Raw genomic sequence first — 19028 nt, 5'->3', positions numbered from 1 at the left:
AATAACTTGTCCAACTCCAAATTGTGAGGTTACCATTCTTGCCTTTGGTCACATTATATTTTAATTAGGTTAACAAGATCTACAATCGCAAAGCTTGAAGTGAGAAATCGATAGGCCAGTGGCCTATTGCATGATACTTTAAACATTTTTTTTTGCCAATTGCATGATTTGATTACAGTAAACAAGAATAAAACAATCAGCTTCCTGGGAAGTGTAATGTTTGGATTCTGTGCATTTTTTCCTTTTGGAACTGCATCAGTGAAAGAATGGTGATTTCTTTAAAAGTGGCTCCCTTTGGCTCCAAACCATTATTAAGATTGCTGATGCTGATTGGAAACGTGAGTTCTGCTGGGGTCTGAAGTTGTTGTAGGCACAGGGTGCTAATGGGCCTGTGGTGGTTGGGTCCCTTTGCAATGCTCTCACTGTCAATCCCCCTGTTCCAGACTCAGGAGTCAGGACTGAGAGGGGAGTTCAGTTAGAGGTGGGAGTTTGCTGCAGAACTTGGGAAATCCCATCCTGTGATACTGAGCGGGAGATGGGATAGGTTGGGAGTCAGAGTGAGAGCAATAGTTCCAGTCCAGGTTACAATGTAGAATAAGTAAACCATAAATCCTCACAGGATCTGCAAATGGGCTAGTTACTGTCAGGGGGAGTCAGAGATGGAGTTATTGCAATGGTGGACTGACCTGTTTCTGATCTGCTCACTTGTTTTTCAGATACCTCTTTCAATTACTTTCTGCTTCTCTCTGGTCCATCTGGCCCTGAGTCTCCAGCCTTTACAGTTCCTCCAAACACAGATTCGGACACTGGAGGAGCAGCAAGATCAGGAGAGATGGAACCTGTGGTTGGAGGAGCTGGGGCAGTCAGCATGGGAGGGACAGAACCTGTGATTGGAGGAGCTAGGGCAGTCAGCATGGGAGGGACAGAACCTGTGATTGGAGGAGCTAGGGCAGTCAGCATGGGAGGGACAGAACCTGTGATTGGAGGAGCTAGGGCAGTCAGCATGGGAGGGACAGAACCTGTGATTGGAGGAGCTAGGGCAGTCAGCATGGGAGGGACAGAACCTGTGGTTGGAGGAGCTGGGGCAGTCAGCATGGGAGGGACAGAACCTGTGATTGGAGGAGCTGGGGCAGTCAGCATGGGAGAGACAGAACCTGTGTTTGGAGGAGCTAGGGCAGTCAGCATGGGAGGGACAGAACCTGTGGTTGGAGGAGCTGGGGCAGTCAGCATGGGAGGGACAGAACCTGTGATTGGAGGAGCTGGGGCAGTCAGCATGGGAGGGACAGGACCTGTGGTTGGAGGAGCTGGGGCAGTCAGCATGGGAGGGACAGGACCTGTGGTTGGAGGAGCTGGGGCAGTCAGCATGGGAGGGACAGGACCTGTGGTTGGAGGAGCTAGGGCAGTCAGCATGGGAGGGACAGGACCTGTGGTTGGAGGAGCTGGGGCAGTCAGCATGGGAGGGACAGAACCTGTGGTTGGAGGAGCTGGGGCAGTCAGCATGGGAGAGACAGAACCTGTGTTTGGAGGAGCTGGGGCAGTCAGCATGGGAGAGACAGAACCTGTGGTTGGAGGAGCTAGGGCAGTCAGCATGGGAGAGACAGAACCTGTTTTTGGAGGAGCTAGGGCAGTCAGCATGGGAGAGACAGAACCTGTGTTTGGAGGAGCTGGGGCAGTCAGCATGGGAGAGACAGAACCTGTGTTTGGAGGAGCTGGGGCAGTCAGCATGGGAGAGACAGAACCTGTGTTTGGAGGAGCTGGGGCAGTCAGCATGGGAGGGACAGAACCTGTGTTTGGAGGAGCTAGGGCAGTCAGCATGGGAGAGGCAGAACCTGTGATTGGAGGAGCTGGGGCAGTCAGCATGGGAGAGACAGAACCTGTGATTGGAGGAGCTGGGGCAGTCAGCATGGGAGAGACAGAACCTGTGATTGGAGGAGCTGGGGCAGTCAGCAAGGGAGAGGCAGAACCTGTGATTGGAGGAGCTGGGGCAGTCAGCATGGGAGAGGCAGAACCTGTGATTGGAGGAGCTAGGGCAGTCAGCATGGGAGAGACAGAACCTGTGGTTGGAGGAGCTAGGGCAGTCAGCATGGGAGAGACAGAACCTGTGTTTGGAGGAGCTAGGGCAGTCAGCATGGGAGAGACAGAACCTGTGTTTGGAGGAGCTGGGGCAGTCAGCATGGGAGGAACAGAACCTGTGTTTGGAGGAGCTGGGGCAGTCAGCATGGGAGGGACAGAACCTGTGGTTGGAGGAGCTGGGGCAGTCAGCATGGGAGAGGCAGAACCTGTGATTGGAGGAGCTGGGGCAGTCAGCATGGGAGGGACAGAACCTGTGTTTGGAGGAGCTGGGGCAGTCAGCATGGGAGAGACAGAACCTGTGTTTGGAGGAGCTGGGGCAGTCAGCATGGGAGAGACAGAACCTGTGTTTGGAGGAGCTGGGGCAGTCAGCATGGGAGAGACAGAACCTGTGTTTGGAGGAGCTGGGGCAGTCAGCATGGGAGAGACAGAACCTGTGTTTGGAGGAGCTGGGGCAGTCAGCATGGGAGGGACAGAACCTGTGGTTGGAGGAGCTGGGGCAGTCAGCATGGGAGAGGCAGAACCTGTGTTTGGAGGAGCTGGGGCAGTCAGCATGGGAGAGACAGAACCTGTGTTTGGAGGAGCTCGGGTAGTCAGCATGGGAGGGACAGAACCTGTGGTTGGAGGAGCTGGGGCAGTCAGCATGGGAGAGGCAGAACCTGTGATTGGAGGAGCTGGGGCAGTCAGCATGGGAGAGACAGAACCTGTGATTGGAGGAGCTAGGGCAGTCAGCATGGGAGGGACAGAACCTGTGATTGGAGGAGCTGGGGCAGCCAGCATGGGAATGACAGAACCTGTGATTGGAGGAGCTGGGGCAGTCAGCATGGGAGAGGCAGAACCTGTGATTGGAGGAGCTGGGGCAGTCAGCATGGGAGGGACAGGACCTGTGATTGGAGGAGCTAGGGCAGTCAGCATGGGAGAGACAGAACCTGTGTTTGGAGGAGCTGGGGCAGTCAGCATGGGAGAGACAGAACCTGTCTCTCCCATGATTGGAGGAGCTGGGGCAGTCAGCATGGGAGAGGCAGAACCTGTGGTTGGAGGAGCTGGGGCAGTCAGCATAGGAGGGACAGGACCTGTGATTGGAGGAGCTAGGGCAGTCAGCATGGGAGAGACAGAACCTGTGTTTGGAGGAGCTGGGGCAGTCAGCATGGGAGAGACAGAACCTGTCTCTCCCATGATTGGAGGAGCTGGGGCAGTCAGCATGGGAGAGGCAGAACCTGTGGTTGGAGGAGCTGGGGCAGTCAGCATGGGAGGGACAGGACCTGTGATTGGAGGAGCTAGGGCAGTCAGCATGGGAGAGACAGAACCTGTGTTTGGAGGAGCTGGGGCAGTCAGCATGGGAGAGACAGAACCTGTCTCTCCCATGATTGGAGGAGCTGGGGCAGTCAGCATGGGAGAGGCAGAACCTGTGGTTGGAGGAGCTGGGGCAGTCAGCATAGGAGGGACAGAACCTGTGTTTGGAGGAGCTGGGGCAGTCAGCATGGGAGAGACAGAACCTGTGGTTGGAGGAGCTGGGGCAGTCAGCATGGGAGGGACAGAACCTGTGTTTGGAGGAGCTGGGGCAGTCAGCATGGGAGAGACAGAACCTGTGTTTGGAGGAGCTGGGGCAGTCAGCATGGGAGAGACAGAACCTGTGTTTGGAGGAGCTGGGGCAGTCAGCATGGGAGAGACAGAACCTGTGGTTGGAGGAGCTGGGGCAGTCAGCATGGGAGAGACAGAACCTGTGTTTGGAGGAGCTGGGGCAGTCAGCATGGGAGAGACAGAACCTGTGATTGAAGGAGCTGGGGCAGTCAGCATGGGAGAGACAGAACCTGTGATTGGAGGAGCGAGGGCAGTCAGCATGGGAGAGACAGGAGCTGGGGCAGTCAGCATGGGAGAGGCAGAACCTGTGATTGGAGGAGCTAGGGCAGTCAGCATGGGAGAGACAGAACCTGTGATTGGAGGAGCTAGGGCAGTCAGCATGGGAGAGACAGAACCTGTGGTTGGAGGAGCTAGGGCAGTCAGCATGGGAGAGACAGAACCTGTGATTGGAGGAGCTGGGGCAGTCAGCATGGGAGAGACAGAACCTGTGATTGGAGGAGCTAGGGCAGTCAGCATGGGAGAGACAGAACCTGTGATTGGAGGAGCTAGGGCAGTCAGCATGGGAGAGACAGAACCTGTGGTTGGAGGAGCTAGGGCAGTCAGCAAGGGAGAGGCAGAACCTGTGATTGGAGGAGCTGGGGCAGTCAGCATGGGAGGGACAGAACCTGTGTTTGGAGGAGCTGGGGCAGTCAGCATGGGAGAGACAGAACCTGTGGTTGGAGGAGCTGGGGCAGTCAGCATGGGAGAGACAGAACCTGTGGTTGGAGGAGCTGGGGCAGTCAGCATGGGAGAGGCAGAACCTGTGATTGGAGGAGCTGGGGCAGTCAGCATGGGAGAGACAGAACCTGTGATTGGAGGAGCTAGGGCAGTCAGCATGGGAGAGACAGAACCTGTGATTGGAGGAGCTGGGGCAGTCAGCATGGGAGAGACAGAACCTGTGATTGGAGGAGCTGGGGCAGTCAGCATGGGAGAGGCAGAACCTGTGATTGGAGGAGCTGGGGCAGTCAGCATGGGAGAGACAGAACCTGTGTTTGGAGGAGCTAGGACAGTCAGCATGGGAGAGACAGAACCTGTGTTTGGAGGAGCTGGGGCAGTCAGCATGGGAGAGACAGAACCTGTGTTTGGAGGAGCTAGGGCAGTCAGCATGGGAGAGACAGAACCTGTGTTTGGAGGAGCTAGGGCAGTCAGCATGGGAGAGACAGAACCTGTGATTGGAGGAGCTAGGGCAGTCAGCATGGGAGAGACAGAACCTGTGTTTGGAGGAGCTGGGGCAGTCAGCATGGGAGGGACAGAACCTGTGTTTGGAGGAGCTGGGGCAGTCAGCATGGGAGAGACAGAACCTGTGTTTGGAGGAGCTGGGGCAGTCAGCATGGGTGAGACAGAACCTGTGATTGGAGGAGCTGGGGCCGTCAGCATGGGAGAGACAGAACCTGTGATTGGAGGAGCTAGGGCAGTCAGCATGGGAGAGACAGAACCTGTGATTGGAGGAGCTAGGGCAGTCAGCATGGGAGAGACAGAACCTGTGATTGGAGGAGCTGGGGCAGTCAGCATGGGAGAGGCAGAACCTGTGTTTGGAGGAGCTGGGGCAGTCAGCATGGGAGGGACAGAACCTGTGATTGGAGGAGCTGGGGCAGTCAGCATGGGAGAGACTGAACCTGTGATTGGAGGAGCTGGGGCAGTCAGCATGGGAGAGGCAGAACCTGTGATTGGAGGAGCTGGGGCAGTCAGCATGGGAGAGGCAGAACCTGTGTTTGGAGGAGCTAGGGCAGTCAGCATGGGAGAGGCAGAACCTGTGATTGGAGGAGCTAGGGCAGTCAGCATGGGAGAGGCAGAACCTGTGATTGGAGGAGCTAGGGCAGTCAGCATGGGAGAGGCAGAACCTGTGATTGGAGGAGCTGTGGCAGTCAGCATGGGAGAGACAGAACCTGTGATTGGAGGAGCTGGGGCAGTCAGCATGGGAGGGACAGAACCTGTGATTGGAGGAGCTGGGGCAGTCAGCATGGGAGGGACAGAACCTGTGATTGGAGGAGCTAGGGCAGTCAGCATGGGAGAGACAGAACCTGTGATTGGAGGAGCTAGGGCAGTCAGCATGGGAGAGACAGAACCTGTGATTGGAGGAGCTAGGGCAGTCAGCATGGGAGGAACAGAACCTGTGATTGGAGGAACTGGGGCAGTCAGCATGGGAGGAACAGAACCTGTGATTGGAGGAGCTAGGGCAGTCAGCATGGGAGAGACAGAACCTGTGATTGGAGGAGCTGGGGCAGTCAGCATGGGAGGGACAGAACCTGTGATTGGAGGAGCTGGGGCAGTCAGCATGGGAGAGACAGAACCTGTGTTTGGAGGAGCTAGGGCAGTCAGCATGGGAGGAACAGAACCTGTGTTTGGAGGAGCTGGGGCAGTCAGCATGGGAATGACAGAACCTGTGATTGGAGGAGCTGGGGCAGTCAGCATGGGAGAGACAGAACCTGTGATTGGAGGAGCTAGGGCAGTCAGCATGGGAGAGACAGAACCTGTGTTTGGAGGAGCTGGGGCAGTCAGCATGGGAGGGACAGAACCTGTGGTTGGAGGAGCTAGGGCAGTCAGCATGGGAGGGACAGAACCTGTGGTTGGAGGAGCTGGGGCAGTCAGCATGGGAGGGACAGAACCTGTGTTTGGAGGAGCTAGGGCAGTCAGCATGGGAGAGACAGAACCTGTGTTTGGAGGAGCTGGGGCAGTCAGCATGGGAGGGACAGAACCTGTGATTGGAGGAGCTGGGGCAGTCAGCATGGGAGAGGCAGAACCTGTGATTGGAGGAGAAGCTCTTCACAGGTTGTGTCTTCCACATTCCTGGGCAACCTTTCTTTCATGGTCGCCCTCATCATTGACTCTTCATGGGCTTTCAAAGGCGAATTCACCTCCGCCCCTATTTTGAATCCTGATTGGGAGTGAATGGCAAGGGCTTTTCTCCACTAAGATTCTATAAAGTGGCACTGAATGGAATTCCTTACAATGGAAGCAAATGAGAAGGAGTTGATACACTGAGTTTCTCCACAACAGAAGTAATGGAAAGAGCTTTGATTCGAACCATTGTATAGAATAAGCCATACAATCGTCTTTCTCCAGCTGTAATTCCTCTCATTTTTTTCTTTCAAATTCCCTGGAAACTCCAAATTAATTCCATTGGTCGGCATTCTTACTTGCAAATGACATCTGCTTTGCACGTGTCCTGTAGATTCAGACAATTCTGTTTATCTGGTTCCTCAAAGGAGCAAGCAGGAACAATGGTCTGGCGCCTGCGTTCAGTACATGCTCTGTCTTCACATGGGCAGAATAGGACTGGGTATTTGTATTCCTCGGGCACAATGTCGAAAAAGCGGCGAAGGCTTTTGTGACATTTATGTTTGTTGCAGCCAGATCTGGAGGCAGGCTTCAGACAGTACTTGGCATACTCGGTGCGAAACTGTTTGCAAGTCTCGTCGACATTGCACGCTTTTGCAGCGTCTAAGCAGTGGTTAACGTTGGCTGGTTGAACTTTGGGTCCTTCTGGGCAACAACAGAAACACAAAACAGAAACACAATTATAATCCACCCAGGTCAAAGTACACAATAGTAAATCAACTTAAGAAGCTTATGGATGCAAGTGCTTAACATCCAAAAGCCCTGCAATTTAGCAACTTTGGGTTTACTCAGCCATACATTTATTTTGTTCTCTTTGTAGTCCAGAAGTTGATAGAAATTCAAATCTCTCCCCACTCATTTTTAGACCCTCAGTTTTGTGCAGTGTTTCAATGGTAAATTTTCCATGCTTCTGCGTGCCTTTACATCTCCTTGCTGACTGATGAAGGTGTGAAGAAACATTCAGCTGCTAACCTATATGCTTCCCAAGAATGACCCTCATTGTTTTCTTCACCGCTCGTAAAGAGTTACCATGATTTTAGAGTGGCACGGTGGCACAGTGGTTAACACTGCAGCCTCATAGCGTCAGGGACCTGGGTTTGATTCCAGTCTTGAGTGACGGTCTGTGTGGAGTTTGCACATTCTCCCCGTGTCTGCATGGATTTCCTCCGGGTGCTCCGGTTTCCTCCCACAGTCCAAAGATGTGCAGGTTAGATGGATTGTCCATGCAAAATTTGCCTCAGTGTCCAAAGTTGTTTAAGATATGTCAAAGGGTTAAAGGGTTAGGGCGAGCGAGTGGGCCTAGGTAGAGTGCTCTTTCAGAGGATCGGTGCAGACTTGATGGGCTGCACAGCGGCAGAGTCCCAGGTTCAATTGCCGGCTTGGGTCACTGTCTATGCAGAGTCTGCACGTTCTCCCCGTGTCTGCGTGGGTTTCTCCCTGGTGCTCCGGTTTCCTCCCACAATCCTGAAATACATGCTATTAGGCAATTTGGACATTGTGAATTCTCCCTCTGTGTACCCGAAGAGGTGCCGGAAAGTGGCGATTAGGGGCTTTTCACAGTAACTTCATTGCAGTGTTAATATAAGCCTACTTGTGACAATAAAGATTATTTAAAAAACAATTTAAAAAAAGAATGGCCTCCTTCTGCATTGTATAATCATAATAATCTTTAATAGTGTCTCAAATAGGCTTACATTAACACTGCAATGAAGTTACTGTGAAAATACCCTAGTCGCCTGTTCGGGTACATGGAGGGAGAATTTAGAATGTCCAATTCACCTAGCACGCACGTCTTTAGGGAATTGTGGGAGGAAACCGGAGCACCCGGAGGAACCCGCGCAGACACGGGGAGAACGTGAAGACTCTGCACAGATAGAGACCCAAGCCGGGAATCGAACCTGGATCCCTGGTATTATGAAGCAACAGTGCTAACTGTGCGAGAGATTCTATGATTCTCCTTGGAAACTCCCTGTTCGGTATAGTGTTCTGGCCTCCATATTACCAAAAGAATATGGCAGCACTGGAGAAGATAAGAAAAAGTTTTGCATGATACCAAAATTAAGATGTTCGAAGTTAGGAAACATTGAACAGACTGGAGTCCTTTTACTAGAAAGCCAAAGGCTGAGGGGGACCTAATATAGGTCCTTCAAATTAAGGAGGGGTTCAATAAGGTAGAGAAAGAGAAAATGTTTCCACTTGTAAAGGAAATTGAAAATTAGAGGTGCTAAATTGAAGACTGTCACTAATAAATCTAATAAAGAATTCAGATGAAACTTACTTATTTAGAATGTGGAACATGCTACTGCATAGAGAGGTTGAGACAACTAGTATAAATACCTTTGGGGGAAAGCTAACTAAGTGAATGAGGGAGAAATGAGTCGAGGAATATGGAGATAGAGTTAACTGAAGTAGGCTGTGAGGTATTGTATGGGAGAATGAACACTGATATAGACCAGTTGGAACAGATGTCCAGTTTCCATGCTGTAACTGCAATTTGAAAGAGTGGAATATCCATCATGCCCAGAAATCCCACTGCTTGTTAACTGATTACAACTACACAGCCTCCAAACTTTTAGTCTCCTAAACTCTTATTACTGGTCTCTTGAACCCATATACAATATTGGCTTCTATGGCAACTCTAATCAAACACTTTAGCTGGAATGAACATTGAACAACGGATACTTGGGAGCTACAATCTAATCAAATGATTAGGTGGGATTTACGTTAGCTACTGAATCCCTGGGGGTGAGTCATGGGCTGGAGTCTAATCAAGGGTTTATACGATCAATCGACAATATAATGGACGATTCCCCTGGTATTATTAATTTTAGGATACAGCCAAGTTTTTAGCACAGGATGTTTTTCAGTCTAAGGACTTGTTTTTATTAATTTCTGGATGTGGGCATGGTTGGCTTAGTCAGCATTTACGTTGCCCTTCCCTAGCTGTCCATGAGAAGCTGCCTTCTTGAACTGCTGCAGTCCATGTGGCGTAGGTGCATCCACCATGATGTTAGGGAGGAGTATTGACCCAGCGACAGTGGAAGAACGGCAATATAGCTCCAGGTCAACAAGTATTTTCTTGTAACTCCAGTGGTTGCTGATGGTCAAACAGGAACTGTCTGCAGGCCATTGACACACAACAATGTTGACACCGGACATTTAACGATTGCTGTATTATTTATTCAGAAATCATCGGAAGCTGATGACCTGGAAATTCTGTCATTCAATGTACAAATGTACTCCTTCTAACTCTCTCAACAAAAATAAAGATACTTGGTGCTCTAAATTGGCATTATACCTTTCCAGGGCATGTGTAGAATGATGCATTTAGTGAGATTTACAGGGTGCAGTACCTGACACCAGAGAGGCAAGTCTACTGTAGTCCAGGCCCCAGGTCGGACCAGGCATTGAATATTCATACGGTGATGCTTCAAAATCATTGTAACCTACAGGAAAGGAAAAACAAGGCATCTCACTCTTCATTCAAACAAAGGTGTATGCTCAGCTTCTTGTTGTTTCCAGAAATCTGCTTCAACCCCAATCTCAGAAGCCCAGACAATTAGTGCACCAGTTTCATAGTTCGAATTCCTACCTATGGATATGTACTCTGCATTTTGGACCAGAGTACAATTGTGCTGTTGGTTCTGTTTGCTCGCACTGTGACTGAGATTGGTGCCTTCACAGCTATCAAGTTCTGCCCATTCTGCCCGGAATCAAAGCCACATTCTTGAGGTGTAGGACTGTCATCTCTTAGCTCCTCCCGTCTGAGGGCTTATGCTGCCATACTGGCACTGAGACCCTCTCTGACCCTGAGTAAAATTGACAACAGCTGTCATAGTTCCAGCTGAAGTCAACTGGAAAGTACTGGTGCCCACTCAGCATCTGGGAGTCCCAACTGGATTTCTGATGAATCTAGTAGACATAGACATAGAATTTATAGTGCAGAAGGAGACCATTCGGTCCATCGAGTCTGCACCGGCCCTTGGAAAGAGCACCTTACTTAAGCCCACACTTCCACCCTATCCCCGTAACCCAGTAACCTCACCCAACCATTTTGGTCACTAAGGGTAATTTATCATGGCCAATCCACCTAACCTGCACATCTTTGGACTGTGGGAGGAAACCGGAGCACCCGGAGGAAACCCACAGACAGTGACCCAAGCCGGGAATCGAACTTGGGTCCCTGGTGCTGTGAAGCAACAGTGCTAACCACTGTGCTTCCATGCCACCACCCCCCCCCCCCCCCCCAGTAGAATTACCAGTTAACCCCTCATCCCAGTAAATTCCAGCTGAGACCAGAACAAAACCAGTTATACAGTTCACACCAGGTCAATTTAGAACTGGTCGGAACTGATTTTTCACTCTGGGGTACTGTATAAGTTCTGAGGATCAACCCATTTAAAGTACATAATAACTAAGAGTAACTGAGTCTCAATTCTTGTACGCATAGTGCGCTGTGGGCAAAAAACGGCAATCTCCTACTATCTGGTCCAGTACAAACTCAATATGTCCTAGTGTCAGCTCTTGTTCAATATAATGTGCAAACTGGGTACGTCTTAATTTTTCTCTCTCTAATTTTCCCGCTGAACCTCTTCCTCCTTATCTCACACTAGTATTCTCTGGCTCCTCCACCTCGAAAAGGTTACCAATTTTCCTGTTTAAACCTGCTTCTATATACAGGAACCCAATGTACCTGGGACGTGGCTCTGGTGCATGGTCCAGAATATCCGGAGGCAGCTCTTCTCTTTCTTCATTCCTCTTTTGCACTTGCAAGTGAAGAGCTGGTGGGACTGAAGAGCGCGCGCAGCAATCATACATTCATTCCTGGCAGCAGGTTGTAAGTGTTCTACCCCGCTGCCAGTTGTGCATTGGCTGAGCGTGCGGAGCCTGGTGTTGCAGTCGGGGTCCAAGGAACACTGGGTTTCTGCTGACAGGCAGCCATCTGGAGATCCAATTTCATCCGTGAGGACGTAGTCTGTGGAGGGAGGAAAAAATTGGCTGAAGTTCAAACATGAAGAACACGGTAAAATGTCAGCCTGCCATAATGGACATATGCTACTCAGTGCCATGTCTCAGCTTCTGGGTGTGTTTGGGGGTGGGGGTGAGGGGGGGTGGGTTTAGGAGGTTGGGTGTCAAGTGTATTGCTTGCCACCCCCTCAAAAGAAATGTTGGTTCTAACTTGATCGACGTTAAATAAGGCCACCCAACGGCGATTTCATGTTCTGAATTGCCTGACAAGTCGAGGGTCATACTTCAGCCCCTCAGTCAAGGGCAGTTCCGCCCTCTCGAGCTGCTAATCAATCAGATTGGCAGCTTTAGCAGTCCCAGCAACAGCCCAAGTCAGCAGTGGCCGCTGATGGGACTGCAAGCAGACACCACGATAAAGAGGACATGGCCACCGGTAAGAGTTAAATCTGTGGTTTTGGATGGGACCAGTTTGTCATAATATACACCAGTATATCATGGTGCAGACACACACTGATGGACACACAGTGGGACCAATCAACATACACAACACCGCAGCCAATCACCAGTGAGAGCACACGCACTATGAAGACAGGGAGCATCAGAGTTCCCGCTCATTCGAGTTGCAGCTAGCTAGGAGGACAGAGCCCACAGCCTGCAACACAGATATTCACCATGTGCTGAGTGCATCGACTGGTTAGGACAAGGCAGAGGTCTTTAGTTAAAGCTAGTATCGTATTAACCCACAGTCTAAGTATGTTTTAACAGTTAATGATTCAATAAAATAGTGTTGCACTATTTCAAGTGTTGGTGACCTGTATGTGATCCAGAACACCCAACACATCATGATACCAGGAGTGGTGGGATACGAGCACTTCTTAGACCTACCTGCAAGTGATCTGCCTTCCGCCAGCATTCCGTCATCCTGCAACATGGACAACATTAGCCCGCTGCCGCTGCTCCGCATCGCTCCGCAACCTCGGGGCCAACTGGAAGATTTTCAAACAGCATTTCCAGCTCTTCCTCGAAGCCACGGACTGGGATGACGCCTCGGATACCAGGAAGATTGCTCTTCTCCTCTCCACGGCCGGGGACCATGCCATCCACATTTTCAACTCTCTCACCTTCGCAGATGATGAAGATAAGATGAAGTTCAAGACGTTCTCCTCAAGTTTGACACTCAGTGCAGCGTAGAGGTGAATGAAAGTTTTGAATGCTATGTGTTCCAGCAGCGTTTGCAGGGTAAGGATGAACCTTTCCAATCCTTTCTCACGCACCTCCGCATCCTTGCGCAATCTTGCAGCTACGGGCCCACCTCCGACTCCATGATACGCGACCAGATCGTTTTCGGTGTTCAGTCGGACCCCCTATGTCAGCAGCTCCTCAAAGTAAAGCAATTCACCCTAGCGACCGTCATCGAGGCCTGTGTCTTACATGAAAACGCCACAAGTCCCATATACAAGCGGCTGAAACGGTGCGGCAAGGTCCCCACGAAGGCGGAATGGGTACAAGTAATTGAGCACCTCCAGGGCCTCAGCCTGGATGAGGGCGGCTATTTCGCCCGCTTTTCGTGGACTCACGCACTTGTATGCACTAAACGAGGGCACGGCGACGTTGAGGAACGTAATGCGCAGGCGCGCACCACGCACGACAGCATCGCGCATGTGCGGTGGCGCAGCGAACGTGCTGACGTCACGACGTGCGGCAACTGTGGCTCCGCCCATTTAAAGCGGCAATGCCCCGCAAAATCTCGACAATGTCTACGATGTGGAAGACTTGGCCAATATGCTGCCTTCTGTCGAGCAGCTCGGCCTGCCAACTCCCATCGCTTCAGCCAGCCTCGCAGGAATGTTCGGGCAATTCAACCCACGGCCACCGAGTCCGATGCGGTCCTCCCACACAGCAGTGACACCGAGGACCCAAAGGCGCCTTTTCGAGTCGGTGTCGTGACGAAAACCAGGCTGTCCCCAAAGCAAAGCCACCAGCCGCTGTCGGTATACGGTATCGATCCAGACGATGAGTGGTGTGCCACCCTGACGGTCAACCGGTCCCAAATACGATTACGCCTGAACACTGGTGCCTCCGCCAATCTCATGATGTGGTCTGCTTTCCAAAGCCTTCGTGTCAAACCAGCCATCCTTCCATCGGCATGCCTGCTATTGGACTACAACGGCAACATCATTCCTGCTACCGGCTCATGCCAACTTGAAGTGACACACAAGTCAGGGAAAGCCATCCTTCCTTTCGAGATTGTGGGCTCCTTGAAGGACTCCCTGCTTGGCGCACAGGCGTGCAAACTGTTGAACCTCGTTCAAAGAGTTCACTCTCTCTCTCCTGATGTCACATCTGCCTTCCAGGACACTGACTTCAAGGCGCAATTCAACGCCATCATCGACCAACACCGCAACGTCTTCGAAGGCATGGGCACGCTCTCATATACTTACAAGATCATACTCAAACAGAACGCCACGCCTGTGGTGCATGCACCTCGCAGAGTCCCAGCACCCCTCAAGGACCGCCTCAAGCAGCAGCTGCAGGACCTCCAAGACCAAGGAGTGATCTCAAGAGTTATGGAACCAACCGACTGGGTCAGTTCCATGGTGTGAGTAAAAAAGCCTTCCGGCGAATTGAGAATTTGCATTGATCCCAAGGATCTGAATCGCAATATCATGAGGGAGCATTATCCAATTCCCAAGCGCGAAGAGATCACATGTGAGATGGCGCGCGCCAATCTCTTCACCAAACTTGATGCCTCAAAAGGATTCTGGCAAATCCAGCTTGACAAATCCAGCAGGAAACTGTGTACCTTTAACACCCCCTTTGGCAGATATTGTTACAACAGGATGCCGTTTAGGATCATATCTGCTTCAGACGTGTTCCACAGGATCATGGAACAAATGATGGAAGGCATTGAAGGTGTTCGCGTCTATGTCGTCGACATAATCATTTGGTCCACCACCCCGCAGGAGCATGTCAGTCGCCTCCAGCGCGTATTCAAACGCATACGGGAGCAGGTCCTACGCCTCAACAGGGCCAAATGCTCCTTTGGTCAGATGGAACTCAAGTTCCTTGGGGACCACATCTCCCAGTTGGGTGTGCGGCTGGATGTGGACAAGGTGGCTGCTATCACAGCCATGAAAACGCCAGAGGACAAGAAGGCGGTCCTCCGATTTCTGGGCATGGTCAACTTCCTAGAGAAGTTCATCCCTAACCTCGCCTCTCATACCACGGCTCTCAGGAACCTGGTCAGGAAGACGACAGACTTCCAATGGCTTCCTGCCCACGAGCGCGAATGGAGAGAACTCAAAACCAAACTCACCACGGCCCCGGTCTTAGCCTTTTTTGATCCAGCGACAGAGACAAAAATTTTGACCGATGCCAGCCAATCTGGCATTGGGGCAGTGCTCCTGCAACGCGATGGGGCCTCATCAGGGGCCCCCGTTGCATATGCATCACGCGCCATGACCCCTACGGAACAGCGCTACGCGCAGATAGAAAATAAGTGCTTGGGCCTGTTGACCGGTGTCGTCAAGTTTCATGATTATGTGTACGCCCTTCCCCAATTCACCGTCGAGACCGACCATCGCCCGCTGGTCAATATAATACAGAAAGACTTGATCGACATGACGCCTCGCCTCCAGCGTATTCTGCTCAAGCTCCGGCGATACGACTTCCAGCTAGCATACACCCCGGGCAAAGACCTAATCATTGCCGACGCTCTCTCCAGGGCAGTCAACACTCCGTGTGACCCAGCGGGATTCGTCTGCCAGGTTGAGGCCCATGTGGCCTTCGTGGCCTCCAATCTACCTGCCACGGATGAACGCCTCGTCCAAATTCACCGCGAGACAGTGGCTGACCCTTTGCTACAGCATGTCATTGACTCGATGGGCCGGATGGCCTCCTTCTGCACTGTAAATTCTATGAAAAAGTCATGCGCAACCGAACAGACGGGTGGCTCAAGGGCCAATGCCCGCAGTTCTACAACACCAGAGATGATCTAGCGGTAGTCAATGGTGTTCTCCTGAAACTGGACCACATTGCCATCCCGCATAGCATGCACCAGCTCGTCTTGGAACAGCTACACTAGGGCCATCTTTCGAGTGGAGAAGTGCCGCCGATGGGCCCGAGAGGCAGTGTACTGGCTCGGCATCAATGACGACATCGCCAACACATTGCTCAACTGCCCCACTTGTCAGCGCTTCCAGCCAGCCCAACCACGTGAGACCCTACAGCCCCATGAGTTGGTCACGTCCCCTTGGTCCAAGGTCGGCATCGACCTGTTCCACGCGCTGGGCAGAGACTACGTCCTGATTGTAGACTACTTTTCAAACTACCCGGAGGTGGTACGTTTACACGACATCACATCGTCTGCAGTCATCCGTGCCTGTAAGGACACCGTTGCTTGACACGGCATCCCACTCACTGTGAGGTCGGACAATGGTCCCTGCTTCACAAGCCAGGAATGGTCCAACTTTGCCAGGTGGTACAACTTTGTGCATGTGGCATCCAGTCCCCTGTACCCCCAATCCAACGGCAAAGCAGAGAAGGGCGTCCACATAGTCAAACGGCTCCTCTGCAAGGCTGCCAATGCAGGGTCCGATTTCTACCTCACCCTGCTGGCCTATCGCTCCGCCCCGCTGTCCACTGGCCTGTCGCCAGCCCAGCTGCTCATGGGTCGCACCCTGTGGACGATGGTGCCGTCCATTCATGTCCCGGACCTCAACCAAGTTCCGGTCCTTCAACGAATGCAACTGTCTCGTGCACAGCACAAGGCGGCTCATGGCGCCCGTGCAGCTGATCTGGCTCCAGATGACAACATCCTCATCCATCTTCCGGATGGTGGCTGGTCTGCAACCGCTGTGGTTCTTCGGCAGGTGGCTCCCGCTCGTTCCTGTTTTGTCTACCGGATGGCTCCATTCTGCTCCGCAAGCGACGTTCCCTTCGTCTCGTTCTGCGCTCACTACGTGATCCTCCACCATTGCCACGCCCTCTTGTTGACCCTGACCTGGACTATGCAGAGATTCCGGTCACTCTGCATCCTCCTCACTCTGACGCAGTCCAGCCCGCTCCTCAGCCGGCGGCTCCCGACCCACCCTTGAGGCGGTCAACCAGAATTCGTCGCCCACCTCAGAGACTTAATTTCTGAACTTTGTGGACTTATGGACTTTCTGATTTGTTCTGTTCTTCCGTTTAATCGTTCAAGTGATTTGTATATAGTGTTCATCTCGTTATTCTTGTGACACACTGTTTTTTTCTGCACCAGGCATCTTCCCATGTAAATAGCTTAGTTTTTATGTACATAGTCCTGTAAATATTTCGCACACACGTAGTCAGAAACATTCACTATACACTATTTATTGTCACGCAGGTACATTTTTTATAAAAGGGGGGATGTCATAATATACACCAGTATATCATGGTGCAGACACACACTGATGGACACACAGTGGGACCAATCAACATACACAACACCGCAGCCAATCACCAGTGAGAGCACACGCACTATAAAGACAGGGAGCATCAGAGTTTCCGCTCGTTCGAGTTGCAGCTAGCTAGGAGGACAGAGCTCACAGCCTGCAACACAGATATTCACCATGTGCTGAGTGCATCGCCTGGTTAGGACAAGGCTGAGGTCTTTAGTTAAAGCTAGTATCGTATTAACCCACAGTCTAAGTATGTTTTAACTGTTAATGAAATAGTGTTGCACTATTTCAAGTGTTGGTGACCTGTATGTGATCCAGAACACCCAACACATCACAGTTCAGGGAGCCGAGGAAGATGGAACGAGGGTGTGTGTGTGTAGGGGGGGGGGGGGGCACTTTTGGAGGTCAGGCGTGGAGGCACAAAGAGGTGGGTAACATCTTGGGGGGTTTACCCCAATAGTGCCCCCTGAACAATGTAAACCGCTCCTCCTTCCATCTTTTCACCAAAATTGTGTTAAGAAAAGCCTTCCCACTCTTACCCACAATCCACTGGTTTACGTAATATAGCAGTGAAGGTGACCCTAAGTGGGCAATAACTAGCCACTTAAGGGCCTCTATACGCATAATGACAGGTGGGAGTGGAAAGGTGGTGGGTTTGCCACCTGTCAGCAATGCTGATTGGGATTATTTTATTCAGAATTAGTAACTGGGTTTAATGGCTTCACTCCCCAAAAGTGTCTCAATTTATATTATGAAAATATAATCGGGCAGCACGGCCGCACAGTGTTTAGCATAGTTGCTTCACAGCTCCAAGGTCTGAGGTTCGATTCCGGCTTGGGTCACTGTCTGTGCGGAGTCTGCACGTTCTCCCCGTGTCTGCGTGGGTTTCCTCCGGGTGCTCCGGTTTCCTCCCACAGTCCAAAGATGTGCAGGTTAGGTGTATTGGCCATGATAAATTGCCCTTACTGTCCAAAAAGGTTAGGTGGGGTTACTGGGTTACGGGGATAGAGTGGAGGCGTGGGCTGAAGTAGGGTGCTCTTTCCAAGAGCAGGTGCAGACTCGAGGGGCCGAATGGCCTCCTTCTGCACTGTAAATTCTATGATGATTTTATGATGATTCTATGAAGTAAGAGGTTTTTAAAAAAATTCTAATGTACCTGACTCATTGGCATGCCAAACATGCTTTATATCTTTCTTCCCTTCCTTCCTTGAAGGCTAATGAGAATAAGGAGCTTAAGGTAGCTGATATTGTGAAAGAAAAAGTATTGGAAAAACTTAAGGGACAAATCTCTGAGGTCTGATGGCCTACATCCCAGAGTTCTAAAAGGGATATCTACAAAAAAAGTGGTTGCATTGATTATGATTTTCCAAAATTCCCTAGATTCTAGATTGACCCCGGTGAATTGGAACTTAGCAAATGCAACTCACTATTTAAGAAAGGGATGGGAAATAAACTACAGACCAGTTAACCTGACATCAGCGGTCAAGAGAATGCGGGATACCATTGTTAAGGAAGTCTTAACAATGAGCCCTGAAATTAAAGTATGTTCAGGCAGAGTTGGTATGTTTTTACCAAAGGCAAACAATGTTTCAACAATCATTTGGCAGTGCAGAACTTGAATAATACTGAAAAGAGCTACATGTTTCCCAAACTTTTTGTCTCACATTTCATCAGGACAAATGCAAGAATGCCAAATTTCAAAGAATCACAGCAATTTATACCACAGGAGAAAAAGGGGCTGATTGGTTAGCAAGTCAATTCTGATTCGCTGAGGCATTGTCATGGAGAAAGCACTGGGGATGTATAAAGTTGGACAAATTTATTAGAGTTCTTTGAGGAGGTAACTGGTAGGGTAGGTAAAGGGGAACTAGTGGATGCATATACTTGGATTTCAAAAAGCTATTTCATAAGGTGCCGCACAAAAGATTAATATGCAAGATAAGGGTCCATAGGGTTTGGGAATAATAAATTAGAATGGATAGATGATTGGTTAAAGGGCAGGCAGTTGAGAGGCATTTTCAAGTTGGCAGGCTGTAACTAGTGGAGTGTCACAACCATCAGTGCTGGGGTCTCAGCTATTTACGATCTATATGAATGACTTAGATGAAGAGC

The 19028-nt window shown here is 51.0% G+C and overlaps 2 protein-coding genes across 3 annotated transcripts in view; both read right to left on the bottom strand.

The window, feature by feature from the left end:
• Positions 1-19028, bottom strand: part of LOC140426793 (GDNF family receptor alpha-4-like) — a 60190-nt gene that overhangs the window by 18649 nt on the left and 22513 nt on the right. Inside the window, exons 2-4 of one of the 2 annotated variants that reach the window (XM_072511972.1) lie at positions 11222-11503; positions 9882-9974; positions 6828-7173 (exon numbers count right to left, since the gene is read on the bottom strand). In XM_072511972.1, the coding sequence (XP_072368073.1) occupies positions 6828-7173; positions 9882-9974; positions 11222-11503 (721 nt within the window). The remainder of the gene's footprint in view (positions 1-6827; positions 7174-9881; positions 9975-11221; positions 11504-19028) is intronic. The other variant, XM_072511973.1, reaches the window with a different exon arrangement.
• LOC140427233 (uncharacterized) lies at positions 730-5247 on the bottom strand. Its single transcript, XM_072512833.1, has 3 exons — positions 4317-5247; positions 3957-4226; positions 730-839 (listed from the first exon to the last, which is right to left on the bottom strand). Exons 1-3 carry the CDS (start codon positions 5245-5247, stop codon positions 730-732), a joined length of 1311 nt encoding a protein of 436 aa, XP_072368934.1.

The sequence above is a fragment of the Scyliorhinus torazame genome, chromosome 7 (assembly GCF_047496885.1).
Source record: "Scyliorhinus torazame isolate Kashiwa2021f chromosome 7, sScyTor2.1, whole genome shotgun sequence".
Classification (NCBI taxonomy): domain Eukaryota; kingdom Metazoa; phylum Chordata; class Chondrichthyes; order Carcharhiniformes; family Scyliorhinidae; genus Scyliorhinus; species Scyliorhinus torazame.
The sequence above is the reverse complement of the archived record's forward strand: the minus strand, read 5'-3'. Positions and strand labels throughout refer to the sequence as shown.